Below are 24250 nucleotides of genomic sequence, written 5' to 3' on the forward strand. Positions count from 1 at the left end.
TATGAACGTATAACTTCACCAAGCATGATTTCCTTGTTCTCCAAAGGGGCTGCGCCAATTTTCATTCCCACCAGTGATTTATAAGAGTTCTCGTTGCCTCTCAACATCTTGTAGGATCCTCCAACTCGTCTTTTCAAACAGATCGTGCCCACATATGACTTGTGGGTTGGAGTATCTGGTGTGAACACAGTATACCTCTGCCTACTCCCATGACCAGCCTAATATTGCTCCAAAATGTGGCAGGGAAGCCTTATCTTTGGGGAGAACTGTAATTTCCACCAGCTTATACTAAAGAAATGTGCTCTGACCAAACACAATATAGTTGCCTATCATCTCCCCTAGGACTGTCTGCTTTCAGCTTCCATCCGAGAAGGTGATTTTGGGCTCCGCGGTCTCTGTTGCACAGGGCTTGACAGAGCACCATTCTATCCTTTGCCCCTACAAACATTCATTGTGGTCAATAGCCCTGGGCTCAAGTCCGTCAACCTGATTGTTTCAGATACTACAAACACCTTGAGAGACCTAGTCCTCATCGAACTGAGAGGAGCATGAAATGGAAGGTTCTCATAGGGGAAAGCTATATATTTGGGAAGCCCTGAATACAAAACCCACTTTCCACCACTCCCATCTCCTGCAGGGTATGGCTTAACTGGGGAAAAGGGTTAGTGATGGGAAAGTCTTGCAGAGATTCGTTTCAAAAGCAAAGTGGTACCATGGGAAACTGCATGGTGAAAACCACTGTACGAATGAGTAACCAGCCAAAACAGAGTTGTGTAAAGAAGAGCTTGTTTGGACAAATTCATCACGTTGCCCTGTGATTAAACCATCACATCCATCCCGTATGCCAGCTTAGGCTTCAACCCTTGGAAATTCCCTGATGGACTCCTCTTAGTGAACTTCACTTACTGGTCTGCACTTGACCCTGTGCCACATTGTGGACTACTCCTGTCTGCCAGTTGTGGCCTTTCCAGTTCCCAGCAGATGCCCAGGCTCTGTTTCTGCTCACTCTTTGGTCCCTACATAAAATCAGATGCAGCATTCTAAGCTGGAAGGGAGCTGGTAGATATAAGTTGCACACCTTCATTTTGACATTTGAGAAATATAAAGCTGACAGCCTTAGGAAGTGACAGAATGAAGATTTAATCCAAGCCATCTCCTTCCAAAGCCCATGCTCCCTTGATTAGCATCAAAGTCATGGGAAGAATGACTTATAAAACAATGTGGGTGTTGAGAATATGGGAATGGGTTGGGGGGGGGTTGTTGAAGGAGTTCTGGGGCCCTCCAATCTTTAGAGTTCTAGAAGAGAAGGAAAAGTCTACACTGAAATATGAAAAAGAACAACTGATGAGGGAGATGGAGAGTGCGTGCCATAATGGAAATCAAGAAAAGAAAGCATTTTATCTTGAAAAAGACACCAACTGTGTCTGATGCTATAAGAGGTTGAGTAAGATGAAGCCAGAGAGGTGACTGTTGGGTTGGCAATGTAGAGATGGTTGGAGACCAGCAGAGATGCGGAGACAAAGGTCAGAGCAGAGTGGGTTAGAAGGTGAAGACTTCCAATTTTAAGATGAGGGGTAAAGACATTTTTTACCCTTTCTGTCACAAAAAGCACCCCAAACCAGGAAAATGTGAAACAAACCACAAAGCCCATCTTTGAGGAAACTAAGCAACTCTACAAGCGAGGATAGAAAGAGGATAGAGGAGTGGCAAATGGTGTAAGAGTGTGGAGAAAAGTCAAATATCATCCTGCAGAAGGAGATGCTGAAGAGAAACAAGTCTGTAGCCTAGCAGAACCCTGGAAAAATCAAAACCTAGAACTGTCAAATACTGCAGAAGACAAGGAAGGGCTAACAAGGTGAAAATGGGAATATTGCTTAAGAGTTTATCTGAGGTTGGGGTAATTGGGTGATGGCCATTAAGGAGGGCACCTGCTGTAACGAGCACTGGGTGGTATATGCAGCTGATGAGTCACTAAATTCTACCCTCAAATTAATAATACACTATATGTTAACTAACTTAAATTTAAATAAAACCAAAAAATAAAATTAAATTAAATTTTTAAAAAGAGTTTATCTGAGGAGCTGTTCAACCTTCAGAGCTACCTGCCTCCACTACATCTGAAAATTATTCCTCCAGTTCCACCAGAGAAGAGAAGTATATTGTCTGGCAAAATTAGACAAGGATGCTTTCACAGTCAGACACCAGGCATGGGAGAGTATGGAGATATCTGCATAACAAATGTGGCTGCTTCCAGCCTTCCTCCTTGTCAACTCCAGACTAACACCCAAGGAAGGAGTTTGAAAATTCCTTTTTTGTAGAAATAAATACCTCGGGGTGGGGGAGAGGGGAAATGTACATACACTGATATTTGAGAGTCCCCAACAAAAAAGCCTGTTGACAAAACCTGGCCATCTGCCAGTTGGCATGCCCCACCATGCATGCACAGCTTCCAACAAGTCTTTCCATCTCGCTCATTCACTATGAACAGCCAAGATTGCTTTACGTTTCAAGAAAGTCTCCACCAGGAAAGACAAGGAGGTGGGGATACAAGTACTGTTTCAAGAAGTTGTGTTGTGAAGAGAAATGCAAAAAAATTGGTCCATAGCTAGAGGAAGATGTGGGGTCACAGAGGATTTATTTTTTTTTTTAAGATGAGAGATACTAGAGTATATTTATATGCTGGTAGTCAGCTTCTAGCATTTTTCTTCCTGACTTGAAACAAATGTGTAGTCACAAATATTTAGAAAAAGTCTTTTAGTATTTCTGCTTCTGGTTAGGATGTAGAGGAATGTGAAAAACCTTCATTTCCAGGGTCAAGCGGAAGAGTCCTAACGAAATAAAATCCGTATGTGTCTATGGGGTCAACAGACACACTGGAAGCACTGATGAACTGAATTAGAGAGAAACAAGCCCTTTATAGCTAAGCAGAGACTGACAGAAACTTCCATACTTGATGATGGATATGGTTTGGGTAGGGGCAAAGTAAGGTAGCCATGGAGAGAGACTTTTCATGGATGAGGAAAAGTCAGCTGAACCTCAGTCAACGATGTGTGCCAGAGGGATGGATTATCTGAAGAAGCCCCAAATGAAAAAGAAATCTCTGACAGTTCTCCCCCTCACCTGCACCTCTGCATTTTTTCCAAGAAAGTATCAGTGGAACAGTTGCTGAAAAGGGAAGAGAAATTGCATAATCCTATATTTGGATCATTGTGGTGTTTGGATTCTGAAGTTCTACCAGGGTTGAATCCAACAGCAAGCAAAAATGATGGAAGCTGCACCCACTTCCCTCCCAACTCAAAGACTGAAAAGACCACAAAGTCAGGGCAGGGCAGAAGTCTGAGAATTAGGCTAATAACAGGGAACATAGTCTAATTAAAGCTGTGACCCAGCCCAAGCTCAACCTAACTCAAGGAGGAATCTAAACAATCAGCCCCCACCCACCCCCAGCTCCCAAAGATAAAAGGCTTACAAGCAAAATAAGTCAACATTGTACCTAAGTTTCCACTGCTTTTTTTTTTTTATACACAATGTCTGAAACACAAATGAAAAGATAATGAGGCATGGGGAAAAAGCAGGAAAATGTGACCCATAATCAAGAAAAAACACAGTAATGGAAGCAAACCACAGATCATTCCATGGTTGGAATTACCAGACAGGGATTTAAAGCAACTATTATAAACATGTTAAAGACTTTACAGGAAAAGGTGAGTACAATAAAGACACAGGATATCAGAAAGAAAAAAAAAACACAAAGGAAACTCTAAAGAACCAAGTGAAAACTATGGAACTGAAATACAATATCTATGGAAAAGGGATTGATGAACTTAAAAACAAGTTAATAGAAATGATCTAAACTGAAAGAGACAGAAAAATGACCAGGGGGCAGAGGGGGAAGATAAGCCAGCCCTTACAATTTGTGGGATAATAGCAATTGGTCTAATATATGTATAATTGGAATACTGAACATGGCATTCTGCAGACAGATCCAGAACCTTCAAAGAACCCCAAACAGGACGAATATGAAGAAAACATCATCTAAGTCCAAAGTAGTTGAATTTCTGAAAACCAGAATAAAGAGATAATCTTAAAACATATGGAGAAGGGAAAAGACATATTACAAAAGAGGAGCAACAATGAAAATCACTTACTTTTCATGAGCAAAAAAAAACATGCAACCCAGAAAACAACAGATTGAGTTCCTTACAAAGATGAAAGGAAATAACTTAGAATTCAATATCCATTGAAAATATCCTTAAAATTGCAAGCAAAAATTAAGACATTTTAAGGAAAACAAAACAAAACTGAGAAAGTCATCCCCAGCAAACCTGCACTACAAAAAAAAAAAAAAAAAAAAAAAAAAAAACTGCNGAACAACTGCTAAAAGAGTTCTTCAGGCTAAAGGAAAATGATACTAGATGTAAACTAGGTCTACAAAAAAAAGAAGAAGGAGGAATAACAGAAATGATAAATATTTTCTTAATTTTGCAAAAAGATGATGGCTTAAGACATATAATAACTGCATTTTGGAGTTTATTACATAAAAAAGAATATATGACAAAATAGCATAAAGGATAAGAAGGGATATATGGAAGTAGAATATGAAAGCATTCTTTCATTATATGAGAAGTGGCACAATATTAACTTAGAGTAGCCTGTGTTAAAGTTAACGATGAATACTGTAATGCATAGAGCAACTGCTGTAGAGAGGACGTTACTATAGATTCCGCAGATGTTAAAAGATAACAAAGAAATATTGTAAACAAATTATGGAAAGAAATTCAGCAATACAAAAGAAATGAATAAATATCTGTACATATTACTGTATATAAATTACAGCTCACTATAGATATAGATATAAATTATAGCTCACTATATATATGTGTGTGTGTATATATATATATATATGAATCTTTGGTTCAGGATGCATCTCAATATCATTAATCATGTTGGCCTATCCTTAAGTAAAGCCCAAAGAAGCTATGATTTATATACATTATAAACAAATGATTAGAGTTGGCTGTGAAACATCCAGACTCCAAACGTAGCAATGAAAGGTCTTTAATTAATCTATAATCTTTTGTTCTGTTCGCTCCATGTTTCCGGTAGTCAGCATCTGGACCAACAAGGCCATCTGGAAATGTTGTAAATGCAGCAGTAGCGGTAGTAAGTAGTGATGTGTGTTTACAGTATAAGTTGAGGCTCTAAAGCCAACAACTGCTGACATTTGAGAAAAGTCCAATTCCCCAGAATTGGAAGCTCTTTTACTAAGAGGCAAGAAGTTGACAATGTAGAGCTGATGTTGGGTTATTCTGGGGTGGTGGTGGAGATTGTTTTATAGACTGAAAATGTGGTAGACATTGCATAACCCCCAGGAGGATTTTGCAGTAGGAACATCACTACGCTACTTAGGAGAAAAGCTTGTTGAATGAAGTGCTTCTTGACATGCTTGTGTGTGTCCATCCTTTAATGTTTTCATCAGTAAATATTATCAAAATGTCACATCACACCCAGAATCCCAGAAAGCAATCTTTACGAAGTGTGGGGAAATTCCCAGGGCCACGGAAAGTCCAGCAGACCTTGTGACTGATTCCCCCGCCCCCTAACCCTACCCCTGCAAACCAGTGCAGTGCAGGGGGCACGGTGCATGCTCAGTAAATCATTGTGGAAATGAATGAATGGATGCATGCATCCAAGCTGGAATCGTTCATTCAACAGCAAATGATCCACCCTCTGCCTATCATTAAGTCTTGCAGGGATTGTACAAGAAACACAGGACATGTGACCTGAAAACCCTTCACTTCTACATAGGAACACTGGCAGACATGTGAAACCACCAAGGAAAACAGGAGACTAAATAGCAGCCTCTCCATAGGATTCCCTGCCTCTCTCAATTCCCAGGAAGATAACATTTCATTTGGTAATAACCAAGTCCTCAGAGAGGTTCTTATCACCCCCTTTAAAAGATCTTTCTCCCAGTTTTCTTCCATTCCTAAAAGAGCATGAAAAAAATCAGCCCTTATTAATAGTTCCATTGTCCCAGAATTAAAACAGACCCACCATTCCCATGAAACCATCTGTTCTGTTTGCTTCGATGTTGTGGATGCTTAGAGAAGGGACAGGGAGTAAGGAGGTGGGGTCTTAAGTCATTTCATCTTTTGACCAAGAAGGGTGGTATATGGGGAGGTTGTGGTCACTGCTTGCGACTGGTGAGTTCCTATCTTGCCAGACAGAAAGTATCAGGGAGAAAGACGTTTTCCAAAACAGCCTTTGCCTGTTCTGGTACCAAAAAAATAGTAAGCCCAAGAAAATACTTAAAAAGAAAAGGAAATAGGCTTAGAGAAAACACCCCAGTTCCCAGACTTTATTTGGCAGAGAAATAATACAGTGAAGCCAAGGAACCTTTTCCACACCCCCAATATGCCTTTTTTAAACCCTCTTTTTTTAAGCTTCAGTCTAACGTAAGATTCCAATTTTAGTATTGCCAAAATGTCCCAAACTTTTCAACGATAACACCGCATTTGCTTTTCTTTTTCACATTTACTTTTAATGCCCAATCTCTTCTCATCTAATTGTCAGAAATTAGCTCCCTCCTCTTTAGTGCCCGCAGCTGTTCTGGAATGTTCCATGTGCAACCTCTGTGTACTCGGGAACAAACCCCCATTTTCTTACCCCAACCTCAGTCCCGTATCCCAGCCTCACTCTCTTGCCACCTTGCCACTGTCCTTTCCCTCTTGAAACTGCTGACCGGCAGGGCAATACTGCCCTCTGGCAGGTGACTAATAATGCCACCCTCTCCCTTCCCCATGGTGGCAGTGGTGAGGGACCCTGCTTTCATCTTTATTCCTTCTTCTATTGCACAGATATATACTGTTTCTTATCACCAAACAACAGAGTTAAAATAAAACATGTCTTTTGATAGGATTTATCGAAATTCTGGGGGTAATAGAAAGAGGTACAACACAGAGAATGGTTTCTAACCATCACATGGGCACAGATCTAGGATCAATTATCAAGTCAGCTTCCCTCCACATGGCCAAGTGAAGCTCATCCCTGCCCCCAAGACTGACTTCTTCCCAGGATGATTAACTTCTTCAGTAAATATTTATTGAATGTTTGTTCTGTCCCAAGCACTGTAGTAGGCACAGAAGATATAGTAAGGACCAAAACAGGCATGGCCCAGCCCTCATGGAGTTTAGAGTCTCCAATTGGTGAGGGGGGTAGCTTAACAAATCATTACATAATCAAATGTTATTAGTTACAAAATTGTTGGGTGCCATGAGAAAGTCTAGTTGAGGGAGTTAGTCTAAATAGGGGAAGTCAAGTAAGGCTACTTTGAGCAATTGACCTTTAGGTTGGGACTGAAAGCTGGGTAAGAATTAGCCCCGTGAAGAGCTGGGCAATGGTAGCCCCAGTCCACAGGCAGCAATGATGGCAGGTGTGAAGGAAGTTGCTTGGGAAGACCAGGGGGGCTCAAGTGAGGAGAGTGGGGGCAGAGTGGTACAGATGAGGCTGGACAGGGAGGCAGAGGAACCATCCCGTATGGTCCACATGGGATGTACCAGGTCAAATTCTACTGTCCTGTTGATGCCAAAAAAAAAGTTACATAAAAGTAATAAGGACCTCATTATGGGCCATGGAATGCATGGCAAGGATTTCAGGTTTATACCAAGTGTAATCAACTGCTATTGAAGGGTTTGGAGCAGGGGAGTGAATGGCATGTTTTGATCTGTATTTTAAGAACATTGTAACAGGGGCGCCTGGGTGGCTCAGTCATTAAGCATCTGCCTTCAGCCCAGGGTGTGATCCCAGGGTCCTGGGATCGAGTCCCACGTCAGGCTCCCTGCTCCTCTGGGAAGCCTGCTTCTTCCTCTCCCACTCCCCCTGATTGTGTTCCCTCTCTCACTGGCTGTCTATCTCTGTCAAATAAATAAATAAAAAATCTTTTTAAAAAAATGTTTAAGAACACTGTAACACCTATGCGGAGAATGAATGGAAGAAGGGCAAGAGGGCAGTGAAAAGATAGCGAGTGACTGTCTTAGTGGTCTAAGAGAGAGATGATGATGTCTCCAGACCATGGCATTGGCGGAAGAGATAGAGAAGTAATCAGTTTCATGGATGTCTAGAGCGGAACTGATAGACTCGATGACAGATTATGTAGGGGGAGCAGAAGTAGAAAGGAGAATGAAGGTAGAGGGACCAGGAAGGACTTGGGCAATTGGGCACATGGTCTGATAACTAGGTACTGGTAAGAAAAGCAGACAACAGTCAGAACATTTCCCAAAGTCTGAGTTCCTTCGTCTTAAATATTCCACATGAGAAGATCAGCAACCCAGGCCAGGGACAGGCTCAGGCGAACCCCTGTTCAGTTTGTCTTTTAAAACTTCCAACAACTTGGCAATCCAGCCTCACCCATCAGTTTTAACAGAAGGTTAATTTGGCGGGCACCTGGGTGGCACAGCGGTTAAGCATCTGCCTTCGGCTCAGGGCGTGATCCTGACGTTATGGGATCAAGCCCCACATCAGGCTCCTCCACTGGGAGCCTGCTTCTTCCTCTCCCACTCCCCCTGCTTGTGTTCCTCTCTCGCTGGCTGTCTCTATCTCTGTAAAATAAATAAATAAATAATTTTTTTTTAAAAAAAAAGGTTAATTTTGCACTGGACTTCCTCCCCAGGCAATTGCCAGGATAAAATAGTAATGAATTTTGTTCACTCATTCAAAGAGAAACAGTTTATCATAGTGCTGGAGAAACAGGGCCTCTAGATTCAAATTCAGCCTCTGCCACTTAGTAGTTGAGGGGCTTTGGACAAGTTCCTTAGCCACTCTGTGACTCAGTTTCCTTATCTATGAAATGGATGTAACAGTATACCTACCTCAAAGAGCTTTCGAAAGATATAAGTGAATTAATTATAAGTGGTGTATTTCTTTTTTTTTAAATAATAATTTTTTTTATTATATTATGTTAGTCACCATACAGTACATCCCTGGTTTTTGATGTAAAGTTCCATGATTCATTAGTTGCATATATTGCATGGTGCACTGGGTGGTAGACGCAAGTGATATATTTCTAACAGGGGTTGGCACATAGCGAGTACCCAGAGAGAATTAGAAATTACCATTGCTCCTCATTAATCCAGTGTTACTGAAACTTCCCGCCTCTCCAGCACGCACTGACCTATGTAAGGAGACTGCTGGGCAGAGTAGAGAGCCATTTTTGAGTCAAACCAATTTGATTTCAAGTCTCTGCTCTCCTGCTTAACATCTCTGAACCACATTTTCTCACCTGTTGCGTGAGAGCAATAGTGCCCACCTTGACCAGTGACTGAGAACATAAAATCAGAAATCCTTGAGCAGGGCCTTGGACCTAGTGGAAGCTCACTAGATGCGAGGTTCTTTCCTTACTCAAAAGGAACTTCCCTTCCTAATTTAAACAGTGCCCCTCCGCCTCTGTCACGAAAGAGGCCTCGGTGAGAGAAAGGTCATTACAAACCCTTTCATAGGCTTACAGGTTACGAATAAGCTTGATGTTTCTTCAGAAATTAACTTTTTTTGCCCCTTTGGGCATGGTATGGAGCTACTTGAAAGACAGGAATATAGATGTGGACATCTTACATCCCAGAAAGAATGGTCTACAAAGTTTCTCTTTGGTCCTCAGACCATCCACATTTCCCATCACCAGTTGGACCCTTTCCCAGGGCCATAACCCACTTCCTCTTCCTGCGCCCCCCCACCACCTTGAGCAACCAGAGTAAGAAAACACAGACACCAGCCCACAGAAAACACTCCTGGTTGTGCTGGAAAGCGTAGATTGCCTGAGCCTTCATTTGCAAAGCTGACCATATGGTTTCCCTTGACACATGCGTGCGAGAGGCAGAGTTTGCTCCGGACACCTGCCCCTCCCACCTTCCATCCTTGGGGTGGCCTTGTCCTGGGTTCTCAGCACTCACCTCTTTCTGGCTCACATGAGCTGTTTGCATCTTGATATAAAGTTACCTGAGTTGTCGTGTCACCCCCTCCAGAGCAGTTGCATTTTAGGACTCGTTTCCAATGTAGAATGAAAACTTTGTCCTGCTAAGGGGTGGAAAATACTTGTGAGCAGGTAGCTATTCCTGCAAAAGGGTCCTTTCACCTGAGATTTTCCTTATCCTCCCCTCTGGCTGACTCTGAATGGATAATGTGCTACAAAGACATTCCTTCTAATAGGCTTTTGGGGGATCGTGGGGGTACCATGGCAGGATCCACACGAAAGATTAATGCGTACATCTATCCACAGCAAAGTGTGAAATGCTCTAATAAGACTAACAGGGTGTCTTTGGATTTCAGAGAACAGATCCGTCAGGGCCTAGAAGAACTCCAGAAGGTCCTGCCGGGAGGAGACACTTACATGCATGAAGGATTTGAAAGGGTAATTATAAACCGGTTTTCAACTCTAAATATAAAGTGTGATAGGGAAACATCAGCATAAGGATGGCCGATGAGATAAGACACATGTAACTGAACACCCCCCAAGACTGAGAAAGTAAACACAATTTTCCCACAAGCTTGCACACTGATAACTCTATCCCAGAAAAGTGAATGTCCTCGCCCCTTCCGTGACACCGATAAAGGGCTTGTTAGCTAATGCTTGGCTGACTCTCATGAATCGTGCCACACATCAGTCCCCGGCATTTCCAAGGTAAACTTTTCTAGATGGTGTGTGAGTGGTTGAGACAGGACGTCAGTGACTTCAGGCGTAAGGGAAACAAGTCCCAGTCTGTGGGAAGTAAGACGTGGATCCCTGTTCACAAGCACATTCGTTAAACATTACGGTAACTTTAGATGAACGGCATCCATTGACATTTGAGCAAAACCTGGGTGGGTTACCTAAAGAATCGAGACTGAGCCGGCCTACACAGCCAGCCCCAGAGCACACTGCCCACTGTGGTATCTGGAATATTGGAATAGCACACAGTGGCTCTAGGTCTCATGTCTCTTCCATGTGTTTTTCAGGCCAGCGAGCAGATTTATTATGAAAACAGCCAAGGTAAGACTATAGTATGAATTATCAAACTTTTTTTTCTGTGTTGGCTCCCAAAAAAAGTGCCTCAGTAATTTCATGTTACAAAAGATGAATGGGATGTTGCCCCTAATCGTCCACACTTCGTCCCAAAGAAGACATGGAGAGCAAGACGACACGTACCAGGTCAAACTCTACTGTCCTCTTGATGCAAAAAAAAAGTTACATAAAAGTAATGAGGAGCCCCTTATGGGCCACAGTCTATAATGCCTGTGAACAGCTTTGCATGTTGAATTCATTAAATTAATAAGTACTTAGAAAAGTTAGTAAAGTCTTGGATTTTTACGTCAAATTTAATTTTTTTTTTGTCCTTCCCCAAGCTCCAAGCCTCTTCCTTACTGTGATTGGATAGGATATTAAGATTAAGATACCAGTGCGGTTTAAAGTTGGCTTCATTTAAATGAAAAAAAAATGCATACGATGTACTTAACATATAGAAAATATACTTCTTCTTATGATTTTAGCTCTTGTTATTATTACTACAGTCTTTCATGGATAGCCTGGTTCTCATAATATTGACCTCGGGAGGTTGAGGTCATGAGACATCAAGCCCCAGGACTGAGAGGGGGTTTCCCTGAGTGCGGCAAGATGGATTGAGTGGGTCTGTGATGTGTTGAGCAGGATACAGGACGGCCAGCGTCATCATTGCCTTGACCGATGGGGAACTGAGGCAAATCTTTTGAAAGAGATTCAGTATTACAGTGAGGACTTTTCTCCCAGGCCTGAGAGGTGTCTGCTTCCTCTTTCCCTCTCAACTGCGACAAATAGAACAGACCCAGTATCGATAATAATGCCTGTTAATATAAACCGACCATCAGCAATGTTACTAGAAGTCTAAAAATCACTGGAAGAATTCTAGTAGGTTTTTCCAGCTGCTATAATAACTTCCACTCAGCTTGTAAATTATAATGACTATTTCTCCTTGCCCGGTTCTTCAAGGGGTAATGGGTATGGTTAACTGTGGCTTGTGAGAAGGACTCCTGAACAGCCCAGCTGGTCGAGTTTCCCCCCCAGGCCTTAACCTCAGTCACATGGACTCTTCATAGAAAATCATAGAAGTTTGATTCACTGGAGCTACTCCCAGCTGTAAGTCCAGTGACCATTCTAGCAGGTTTGGCCATTTTTTGAGAGAAAACTGAGAAAACCACAAGCAAAACCCACTCCCCCCAGAGTCTGTCCCCACAGATGCATTCTTCTTCTTAGTTCTGGAGGTGTTTCTAGTCCCGAAAGAAAAGTTGCTGGTTCTCATAATATTGACCTCGGGAGGTTGAGGTCATGAGACATCAAGCCCCAGGACTGAGAGGGGGTTTCCCTGAGTGCGGCAAGATGGATTGAGCGAGTCTGTGTTGTGTTGAGCAGGATACAGGACGGCCAGCGTCATCATTGCTTTGACCGATGGGGAACTCCATGAAGATCTCTTTTTCTATTCAGAGAGGGAGGTAAGCGATGGCCTGGCCTGTATCTAACACAGACATGGAAACAGGGCTCCTTCCTCCTCAGAAACGGGCTGCACTCTTTCTACTCAGACAACATGATAGGTGTTCTTTGTAAAACCCCCGGGTAAAATTGTGTCTCATATGTAAAAAATAATAATAACAATTCATTTTTTCAAAGTGAACACTCATGTCTTACACATGGTAGATGTTTCTCCCCTTTCAAAATATTTGCCTGTTACTCTGTGTTTTAAGGGATAAAAGTTGCTTACCATGACTTGATTGAAAGCACTATATTTATCTAGCAGTTTCGAAATAACTATATATCACTTTCAAACAAAAACATTGGTGCCGTTTTTCCTCCATTTCTGCTAAAAACAGGAGGAGGGGAAAGAATTACTTGAAATATGTAAGAGCCAGTCTTGTCAGAATGTATGAATCATTGAGATTTTCACTCCAAGAATCAAAGTTGAAAATTAACTGGTAGCAAAGTAAATTGTAATCACTCCTACAGTATCTCTCCTTCCTTTTTTTTATGTTCTCAGAAAGTACTCCTTAAAGCAAGTGAGAGAATTCTCTATAAACGAAGCTTCCAGTTTGGATCAAGAGTTTCAGAAAAAGAGGTTTATTCAGGAGTTGAAAAGTAATGTTTATATTTAGGAAATCCTTCCCTTTCTAGTCTGAGATTTGAGCCACACGTAAAATTGGCCCAAGAAACCAGTTCACCAATACTGACAAAGTGACAAAGGCTCCTTTAAGCCAAGTTAGAGAGAAACACAATAAGGAAAAAGACAGGCAGTGAGGAAGGAGAGCATTGCTGGCCTCTGGGGGAGATGTTAATCAGAGCATGACACTTACCTGAAGCTCTTGACTATTATTTGATTTAAATTCAGCTCCCTTGGCAAACAAGTATTCATTCATTCATTCATTCATTCATTCATTCATTCATTCATTCAGTGTTAACTGAGAGCTCAGCATGTGCTGGGCACTTTGCCTGATACTAGGGAAACAGGTGAGGAAGATACATTTGCTCCCTTCATGGTGCTTACCATGTAAGGACGTAATGATGCTTTTTGAAGCCTCTGCTGGCAAAGGGCATGAGGACATGATGTAGGTAAACACACTACTTCTCCCCGACCCATAACTAGTACAAAAGATCATTTATAATGGTGAAACACATAAGTAAATGTGCCTGCCTGGGCATTTGGAAAATAATATATTTCAATATACTAAAGTTGAAACTAATAATACAATGGGAATGCAGAATGGCTTGTTTTGGGTGCTGAACAGCAGTCAAATAAAGTAAAAACCCTAATAAGGAAATAACTGAATATAAAATAAATGATGGATGTCAGAAGCTTAAAATATGGGTTAGTAGAAAAGAATTTTAGGTATGGCACGTACAAACTTGGAAAAATATTTGGAGTGCCAGCGCCAAGAGAAGGAAGCTTTCGGAAAAAGAAAGATAAAGCTCGAGATACATAAAGAAATGGATCTTTCCTTTTTTGATAACCTTATATAAAGCCCAATTAGATGGAAAGAGTCACAGAAGTTATTACAGATAAGGCTGGAGCTAGACTGTGTCTGAAAGTTTGTTTTATCCTTAAAGCAGCAAGCCATATTTTTTAAATGAAGAATAAAAAGATATATGTTGCTGTTTCTTCTAAAATTCAATGTTTCAGAATGTTTCAGTCACATGTGAGTTTGAACACTAAAGTGAGGGGTGGAGGAGGAACACAATTCAAATCAACACGCATACACTGAGCACCTACTATGTGTTTGCTATCAATTATTTATTAAGTGCCTACTGTATATTCCAATGATTTCCAATTTTTATTTTCTATTCTGAAACACAGAAGAACCTGGAAATAAGATACCAGAGCATTTAATAAATCAAATATTAAAATCAAACCAAAACCTGGATGTTATTCATTATGTTGCCCTCTTGATACTTAATTGTAGAGAAGGTTATGGGTTCACTTACTCAAATACAGACCGTAATTCCCACACCATTAAACCAGTGTATTCTGTGGGAATGAAAAAGACCTTATTCACAAAGGGTGCTGACATTTATAAGCATCTGTGTTGTTCTAGGTCTTCTATGAGGAGCTCTGCATATGTTATCTCATTGAATCCCCAAACACTTTACAGAGCAAAGCCAAACCTATGTATATGGGGTTCCAAAGGCCACATCCTTTCTATTATACCAGGCTGTTATTACAAAAGAAGAAAAGTATGTCAATAAAAAATTTTCAAAGAAATAGAATAATCATTTCCCCAGAATACTTTTTTAAGATTTTATTTATTGGGGCACCTGGGTGGCTCAGCCATTAAGCATCTGCCTTTGCCTCAGGTCATGATCCCAGGATCCTGCGATGGAGCCCTGCATCGGGCTCCCTGCTCAGCGGAAAGCCTGCTTCTCGCTCTCACACTCCCCTTGCTTGTGTTCCCTCTTTCGCTGTGTCTCTCTGTCAAATAAATAAATAAAATCTTTAAAAAAAGATTTTATTTATTTATTCTTATTAGAGAGAGCAAGCAGGGAGAGGAGCAGAGGGGGAGTGAGAGGGAGGGGGACAGAATCCCAAGCAGACTCTGTGCTAAGCACGGAGCACAATGCAGGGCTCGATCTCAGGACCCTGAGATCATGACCTGAGCAGAAATCAAGAGCTGGATTCTGAACCGACAGCCACCCAGAAACCCCTCCAAGAATATTTAATAAACTTATCCTAGCCTCCTGTTCCCTTTCCCTCCCCTCATCTTTCAAATCCCTTCATGAAGACTTTGATGGCTCTTTCTTAACACGTCCCATTGGGCTAATCAGTCCCACGTCTCTTATCCTTGACATTAGAATGTGGTGTTTACTGGAGGGTAAGCATCCTGGGAACAGGGATTGCCTTCTCCATTGTGGTACCTGGCACATAGTCGGTGCTCAGTAAATACCTGATTGTGGAAGTTAGTCTGGTTAATCCAAAAGGAGTACATTTGCCACTTCTCTGTCTAATGGCTTTTCTCCATTGACCCAGGCTAACAGATCCCGAGATCTCGGTGCCATTGTTTACTGTGTCGGTGTGAAGGATTTCAATGAAACGCAGGTATGGATTGCCTCAGGTCTGGGAGCACTAAGCTTGTGAATGAGAGAGAACGTGTCTACTCAGTTCAGCAACACAAACACCCCTTAAATAGGTTATTTTTCCATAAACGTTGAGCGAGAATTACTGGATGTGTGAGGGACGTGTAGCCAAGCCAGTGCACTTGGGGGCCGTGAACGCAGACTATCCAGGCGGTATCTTCCTTGGTTGACTTTCTTGGTAGATGTTAAATTGCCAAGGTGTCAAAACAGATCTGAATAAAATAAGAAAACTTGTTGTTTGTTTGTTTGTTTTCATTTAATTTAATGAGTCTAATTTTGCTTAAATGTCAAACATCCCTCTTCTCCCATTAGAGATTCAGTGCATTTTCAATACAAAAAATTAAATACACAGTTGGCCCTTGAACAGTGCAGGGGATAGGGGTATCAGCCCCCCTGCGCAGTTGAAAATCCATGGACAACTTTTGACTCCCCCAAAACTGAACTAGTAACAGCCTACTGTTGACTGGAAATAATATAAACAGTTGATTAACACATATTTTGTATGTTATATGCATTGTATACTGTATTCTTATAATGCAGTAAGCCAGACTAAAGAAAATGTTACTAAGTCATAAGGAAGAGAAAATAATTCACAGTATTGTACTGTATTTATTGAAAAAAAATCCCGTGTAGGTGGACCTGCTCAGTTCAAACCCAGGTTGTTCAAGGGTCGATCATAAATGGCAAGTGGGTGAAAAATATGTACAAGTATAGATATGCAAATTGTGAAATTTTGCTAACAACCTATATAAATGTTCCTCAATGTAGTTCATCACTTCTTTTTCTTTTTGACATGGGACAATGCTTATGGTATGTTATTAGGTGAATAAAACAGGGTTACAGAACAGTGGGAATATCTCAGTCCACTTTTAAAATAAATGTGTTTATTTGGGGAGGGAAAGCATGAAAGACTATGTAGTATATCAGATTAATAATAGAAAAATGATGGGTGAATGATAGGTGGGTAGATAGGTGGATGAGTAACTTTTTTTCTTTTTAACATGCCTGGGTTTTCTGAAACTTCCCACTGGTTATGTGTTACTTTTGCAATCAGGGAAAGTCGTGGCTCTGACCCTGACTGTGGCAGTCACAGAACTATAGATTTGGAGTAGAACAGTCCACACATCAGTTTCTTCTTTCCCCTGCCCTCTGCTCCGTAGAGCAGGAGGGCCAAACCAATTGCAAGGGTCCTCTCCTCAATGAGCAACTTGGGCGAAAGGTAAGCTCCATTCACTGGCCTCGCCCAACACCAAAGCTTAAATTTATTTTTAAAGTTGCTCTGAAAGGAAACCTGAGTCTATTCAATTCGAATACAGTTGCCAACAGAAATTTGAGTGAATGGGAGAAAAATGAGCCAATGGCCTGCCCCCAAATCCATAAATACATCAACCCAGGCCAAATGTTCATCTAGCTGAGCAATCTTACCTCTGTTCCCAAGGAGAAAAGTACTAAAACAAACGTAGAAGCTGGAGCCGACCCTCCAGGGCTGCTCCAGAGGGGCCGCTGGTAAGCTCATTGTTACTGAGGCCTTTTCAGTGAGGCCCAAGCTCTCAGGTTCCTCTGGGTTCTAAAAGTCGAGGGAGCCCGCTGGGTTCCGTTGTCTGCAGCCAAGACTGACACATCTCCATGTGTGTTTGCTGTGCTCTCAGCTGGCCCGGATTGCGGACAGCAAGGACCACGTGTTTCCTGTGAATGACGGCTTTCAGGCTCTGCAAGGCATCATCCACTCAGTGAGTAGAGCACTGCTTCTAAAACTGGACATTGGGCCCTCTCTGCCCCCGATCCACTAAAAATTCCCCTGTCCCTCTCTCTGAGGCTGGTGTTCTCTGCTTGAGACAACATTCCTTTGTCTACCTTTGTTACCTATCCTGTCACACTTCTCCCTCCTGCCTTCCACGCATGTTTCTTTTGTCATTCTCCTGTGCCAGGGTTACCCTACAAGGTAAATTAAAAATTGAAGGGACCCTGCTCTGGCAGCAAGCCAAACTTCAGGTGGTTCCAGTTCTCCTACTGGAAACGTCGGTTGATGGTGTGCCCCTGACCTCAGCTTTTCTAACCATGACTGAATGAGAGCTGACTTCTAGAGAACTGGCAGGCTCCATCTGTGTCTCTTGACCATCAGAGGTACTTTCGACCAGTGGCTCTTTACCTTGGCTGCCTACTGAGATCATCTGGAGCAGGATTTTTAAGATTTCCCAGGTGACTTTACTGGAACCACAGCTTTAGAGCAGTAGTCCCCAAATCTGAGGGATTCACTGTCCTCCAGGGTTTGCAGTCAGCCATCCCTCCTTTCCACCCCAATCTGGGTTGGATGGGACAATCCCTCAGACATGAGTGGATTTTTTAGCCCACCTTTCCTGTCAGTGAACAGGCTCGGCCTCTCTTTTCCACGGTCCATACATAGGCCAGGCCCTTGGTCTGGCGGGAACATTGGATGATGCTGGTCTTTAAAGCCCCAGCCAGAAGGCCGGTTTTTGTGCTGCACCTGTGAGGAAGTCCAGAAGCACTCTCTCCTCTACCTTTAGGTTTTGTGATTGGGCAGATGGCCAGCGGTTTCTCCAGTGGGAGCTCACCAGGCTCCAGACTCAGGGTCCAGGAGGCAAATTCAGAGCTCAGAGGATCACTGTCCCTTTCAGATGTCAAGGGGGTCTTAATCCAGGGTTTACCAGCCAGAATCAGGATCTGCCCAGCTGCCCCATACTGACCTAGGAAACGTCTAATGTGGCTGTACGTTCATGCCCCCTCTCCCTCCCTCCAAGGTCTGCTAAGAACTCCTGCAGGGTAAGAAGAACTTTGGAGCTGGTCATCCCAGAATTTAAATGCTGGCCCAACGACTTACCATTTATAGATTCCCAGATGAGTTATCTCACTTGTTTCCTTATTTGTAAAAAGGGATTGATAGTAAGCTTACATCACCAGCCTGTTTGAGGATTACAAAAGGTAACACTGGTGAAATTACCGAATATTTTTCCAAGCACATAATAGGTACTCAAGACATATGAATTACTTCCTCTTTCATTTTCCTTCCCCATCATATAATGGACATTAGTGTCAGTTTCCCCCAATTCTCTAGATTTTCTTGAACATACTTAAAAATCACCTGGGAACCTCATTTACAATACCAGTTCCCAGGCCCTATCCCTAAGAGATTCTATTGCAGACAGTATGAGTTGGTGCCCAGGAATCTGCACCTTTTATATCCGTTGGTTTGGTGTGTTTTTTTTTGTTTGTTTGTTTTAATAAATGCCCCAGGTGCATTTTCAGAACGTCGATATATGTGACCTTAAGTTTTCAGAATTGTGAAAAATAATCTCACCTCAGATTAGGAACTCTTACCTTAAATCTGTACAGATGGTGGTCACCTTATTCAAGAGGTGTTTGTTTACAAGGATCAGAAACCAACTCAAACCACTTTCACCAGAGAGTGGAAATTATTGAGAGATAGAGAATTATCAGTCCCAATACTGGATCCCCAGGTGAGGGGCCCTTGCTCCAAATAGTTTCTGGGATCAGTGTGGCATAGTGACAACATAAGCAACCAGCACTGCAATAAACGTACAAACCAATACCCAGCTGGTGCAAAACGCGATTTGGGGCTGACCATGAAGCTCAGAGGTGAATTATTGCTGGAGCCTTCAGGAGAAGGTGGGACAGACCCAAATCTGTGAAAGACCCAGGAGGAGTGATAGGTAGCACAGGGGAAGAGATGACATGACCCCAGCCCAAAAGCTGGAAAAGGGAAAAGCATACTCCAAGGACAATAATAATAATAATGCCTCTCCGTCTGCAGGGAGAGTTTGGTAAAGGATCAGGAGTAATAAGAAACAAGCCTAGACACTGGTTTGGAACCAGACTGATAAGAGCCCTGAAGGGGTTTCGATTCCAAATTCGTGGGTGTAATCACGGAAACATTTGGAACATCTAACAAGTGATATTTAAGAGAAGAATCTGATGGTGGTGTCCATGGACATAGGGGGAAAAGCGGGGGGATCTAGGGGCAGGAGCCTACAGCAGCGTGAGTGCAGAGTCTCGCCTGCAAATGGCTGGATTCTGAGCAGGGACAACTCTTACCTGTGCAAAGGTTCTTAGGAGCCATGTGCCCACATCATTCAAGAGGCAGTTCCTACCCAAATCATGAGAATCATTTTATCTGCATAAACTGGTGTTGTCCTTGAATATTTCAACCTTAGCAACTCACCCAAGCTCGACATGAGCCCCCCAGACGTTTGGAAAGCTCTTCCCACCCCCAAATGGAAATAACTCCAAAGATGTTTAAGGAATTTCAGCAAAATGGTCTCCCAAAAACTGGGAAAAAAACAATAATTTGAGACTCCAGGCTCCAAACTTGAGTTGAATGATAACATTCTTATGAGTTTTTATCTGGGAGTTATGCTCGTGGTTACGATCCTTCCAACACTTGAAACCCATGTTTATGGCAGTTGTTAATTCATTTGCTTGGACAGAGAAACAGGGACAAGCACAGCAGGGCTCATCTTTCTCAATTCAGACAGAAATAATTATGGCCTGAAGTTGGCTATTTTTGAGAAGTAGGTTCATTTCTCCTCTGGATACTGCAAAGAAAGCTCTTGTTTTTCTCCCTGTGCCATCTGAAGCATCTATTCCAGCTTGTTCCCACGGATGTTGTTTTGTGGCTGGTGATTTTCTCATAATAAAACAGGACTGGGCTTAATTATCCCAAATCGGAGTACAGAGCAGCTCTCAACAAGCTCGGATGGTTCATCAGGTTTTCAGCCCGTAATGACCTTATGTTTAAATCTCAAATCAAGATGCGGGGGCTAATATTTGCACTTTGATCCAGGACTCCTTGAAAACCGTACATAGTACACTCTTGCCATTGAGCTACAAGTACAGTGATGGAGACCCTGGCCTGGTGGGGCTTGCAGTCCAGTGGCAGGGACACAAAAATGAGTAAATACGTAAATATGTATAGTTAAAATTGTGATAAATGGTACAAAAGTGGCAACCAGCTACCAAGATTAAGAGTAAAGGGATTGACACAGAACCCAGCCCCCTCTGAAGACATGACCTGAAGAATGAAATCGAGCCACCCACTGGAAGAGCACGGATAGAACATTCTCGGCAGCGCGCGGCCCTGTGCTGGAGAGTAGCAGAGTGAAGGTTGAGCACCGCCAAAGTGGGGGTGGCAGAGAGGGCTGAGGAGGCAAGCAAAGGCTACGTCATGTGCCTCCCGGAGGGCTGTTTTCCTCGAGGGACGGCAGGAACCCATAGCCAGATACGAAGTCTGACAATAGAACAAGGATGCTTGAAATTCAGACTCTCAGGGAATCTAGAATCGCGGCACTTGATCCGTTTCTCCTCCAGATATCGAATAAATAAACCCTTGGGATCAATAGGAATGTCGGCCTGTGAGGAAGAAAAGGCACAGTGACTTGTCGAGGATCTTCCGTCCACCAGCACTTCTGCTGGGCCCTTCCGCAGCCACTCTCTCCAGAAGGTCCTATCCCGGTTTTACAGGTGAGGAAGCTGGGGTGCAGGAAGCTCAGAGAAACTGCCCAAGTCTTCCTGCTCATAAAGGTTGAGTGGGGAGTTTGAACCGAGGCCTGGTTCCCACAATACTTAGCCGTGAATGTCTGAGGAAATGGAAACCCCACTGCATGACCAGGAGCTGATTATCCAGGGCCTGGATTCAGCAAATCCCGGAATTCTCGGCTTCCACATACTGGCTCTTGTGTTTGGTCTTTTCACAGTTCCCCAGCCCTCCCTACTCTAAGGGAGAAGTACTTATGTGTTAGATTTATATAATATTTTTCATGGTGTTCTCACCTGTTTCCCATTTTAGTCTCTCAGCAGCAGGACGTAGGGAAAAGGCAGAAAGAAATCAATAGCTGTACGGGCACCTTGGTGGCTCAGTCAGTTAAGCGTCCGACTCTTGATTTTGGCTCAAGTCATGATCTCAGGGTCGTGAGATCGAGCCCCATAAGGGGCTCTGCGCCCAGGATAGACTCTGCTTGAGATTTTCTCTCTCCCTCTCCCTCTGTCCCTCCCCCTACTCCCACGTGCTTGCTCTCTCTAAATAAATAAATAAAATCTTTAAAAAAAAAAAGAAAAGAAAGAAATCAACAGCTGTACATCACAGCTGTAATTGGGACCAAACATCGTTCCTTTATCCCAGGGAATATGATCCCATTTTAGCATCATAACAACCCTGTGAAGAAAACGTTCTTAGTCCTATTTTACAGATGAAGAAACTGAACCTCGGGCAGCCTTCCTGCGAGCACATTGTGTAAGGGGTGACTCCAGGGCCAGTGCTCTCTCCCCCCTCTATTTCCTTAGGAAGGTAAAACTAATAAGAGCTACCATTTCGTGAGTCCTGGGGTTCTAGACCCCGTGTAGATCATTTTGCAGAGGCATCTCATCGGAGTCTCCCGACCAGCCGTTAGTGTGGGTATCGTGATCCCTTCCACGGAAGTGCATGCCGGAGGCCCAGAGATCCGCTAGCTTGTCCAAGGCCGCTGGCCAGTGAGCAGTGATCCGGAATCGACTCCGCGGTACCGCTAAGGGCCACGATGGGAATGACCATAGTTCTCTACTCAGTAGTGTGGGCAGGCCAGGAAGCAGCTCCACTTCAGAGAAGGGGGCACGGAGGACCAAAACTGTGAAACGGCTCGACGCGGTTCACATAGGTACGGCAGAGGCCAGGCAAACCCACGTGCTCTGACGTCCAGGAGCGCAGCGGGTGGGAGGAGGCGCTCTCCGCCTGTTACTGCTAGGTGGGGAGCGCGTGGGCAAATAGTGACTTCTGCTCGACGGGTGAAGTTCCCTCCCCGGGAGAAGCTGGCAGCGTAACACAGGCTGAAAAGAACATCTTTCCTTCCACACATGCTCAAGGACTCTACCTCTGAGGACAGAATTTCTACTTGCTTTTGCAGAATACGGTTGATAAATTATAAGACAGACTTGGGGTGGTTGAAAGATTGTAGCCCTTAAAGCCAGTAAAGCTGTAAAGGAAGAAACTATCCCTTCGCCTTCCCTTCTTGTGGCTTCTTCGGGGAATTTCCACTGACCACAACTGGTAAGGGTAGCGCCAGCCCTCAGGCGAAAATATGAAGCAAAGGTCCAGCAAGGCTCCTGGGTCTTTGTTTGCCTTTGCAAAAGTGCTGCAGCCAGTGAAACGGGAACCTGCGCGAGGGCTGGTTTCAGATACCACTGACATCGGTCTGCAACTTTGAATCCCAGCACTTGGCCTGGTTACCATGATGCCAACTCCTCCCCGAGCTGTCCCCACTTTGTGTGCAGTTGAGGGCGGTGCCTGGAGCCAGGCACACTGCCTATGAGAAGGAGAACGTAGCGGCTGCCACCAAAGCGTGTCCCTCAAGGAGTATTTCTTTGGAATAAATATTTCAGCCTGCGTGGGGCTTCCTATTAAGCAAGGGTAAAGCGGCACCTAGAGCATTCTGCGTGTTTGATCAACAATAAACAAGTATGAGCAAACGCGACTCTACTTGCAAGGATTTCTCACGAGTTTTGGCATGAATATCCTGGCTATCAAGGAAGCTGTAAGATCAGCGAAACTGAAGAGTAAATCTTTTCCATGGTGTATATAAAATTGTTTTATTTATGAAAACCAGGTTCTGTGCTGATTTCTCCCTTTCCCTCATGGGAACTGGAAGACCTATACCCCCTAGTCTGGCCCAGGCCCTAACAAAGCTATGACAAAAGGCGAAGCCTGTCTTCTAGGCCTTCCCTTCCACATACTCTTCCAAGACCCCTCCAGGAACTGTTAAGGGCTGCCCTCCAATCAAAATCCTCATATTCGCACCATCCTGGAAAGTACCTGACTTTACTGAACTAACCCTCTTTCCAGAACTAGCAGAGGGGGAGGCCCAGCTCAGCAGAAGCAGCCCTCCTCTTAAGTCAGGCTTGTTTGTGATTGGCAGAAATCCCCTTCTCTTCCTTTGCCCCATCTGAATCCTGTCTCAAAGCCTGTCTGGACCTCCAGGAGGTCTTCTCCTTGGAGTCTGGCCTGGTCTGTCCACCACCTTGAACTCTCCCTGCCTTGAACCCCAGGGGCACTAATTGTTGGCCTCATTTGCCTGGCACTTGGGCCTTTTGCAGGCTCTCTGCCCTTCCTCCTGGTCAGATGCTAAACAGTGCCATCACAGACACTGCCCCATTTGTTGTATTCTTCATGGTCCCTGATGCTATCTACACTTTGCATACTTACTCATGACAAAGCAGCCCAGAGAGCTGATAGCGTTCGTGACCTACACTGCATGACAAGTGGGCAGCTCCGTGGCTGTTTCTGGTAAAATCCCCTTGGCCCTTCCCCCACCCCCTCTTCCCAGATTGTGTCTATAAATGATAGCATTTGGGGTTCCATTCACATTAGCAGGCCTGGATACAAAACATAGATAGAACGAACTGTAGTTTCTGCAGTGAGCAGAAATTCTTTTTAAAAAACACTGGCCTCCACGATTATTAATTAGACTCAGACTCTGCAGACATTCGGGTCATTTCGACTAGGCTATTATTTCTGTTTGGTTTATTGAAGAGTCCAAATGTAACAAAAATTCCCGTAGCTGGACAAGTCTACAAACATCACCGAGGGGCACGTTCAGTCACTCCTCAGGTCACCCCCACTCCTCCTTTCAG

General features: G+C 43.4%; 1 protein-coding gene across 1 annotated transcript in view; it reads left to right on the plus strand.

Moving 5' to 3' along the window:
- The window catches only part of ANTXR1 (ANTXR cell adhesion molecule 1), a 216498-nt gene that overhangs the window by 43439 nt on the left and 148809 nt on the right, over positions 1-24250 (plus strand). Inside the window, 5 exon segments of the mRNA XM_011236724.3 lie at positions 10321-10402; positions 10987-11020; positions 12413-12492; positions 15510-15578; positions 17266-17346. Coding sequence (XP_011235026.3) covers positions 10321-10402; positions 10987-11020; positions 12413-12492; positions 15510-15578; positions 17266-17346 — 346 coding nt within the window.

This window comes from Ailuropoda melanoleuca, chromosome 4 (genome assembly GCF_002007445.2).
Source record: "Ailuropoda melanoleuca isolate Jingjing chromosome 4, ASM200744v2, whole genome shotgun sequence".
In the NCBI taxonomy this organism is placed as follows: Eukaryota; Metazoa; Chordata; class Mammalia; order Carnivora; family Ursidae; genus Ailuropoda; species Ailuropoda melanoleuca.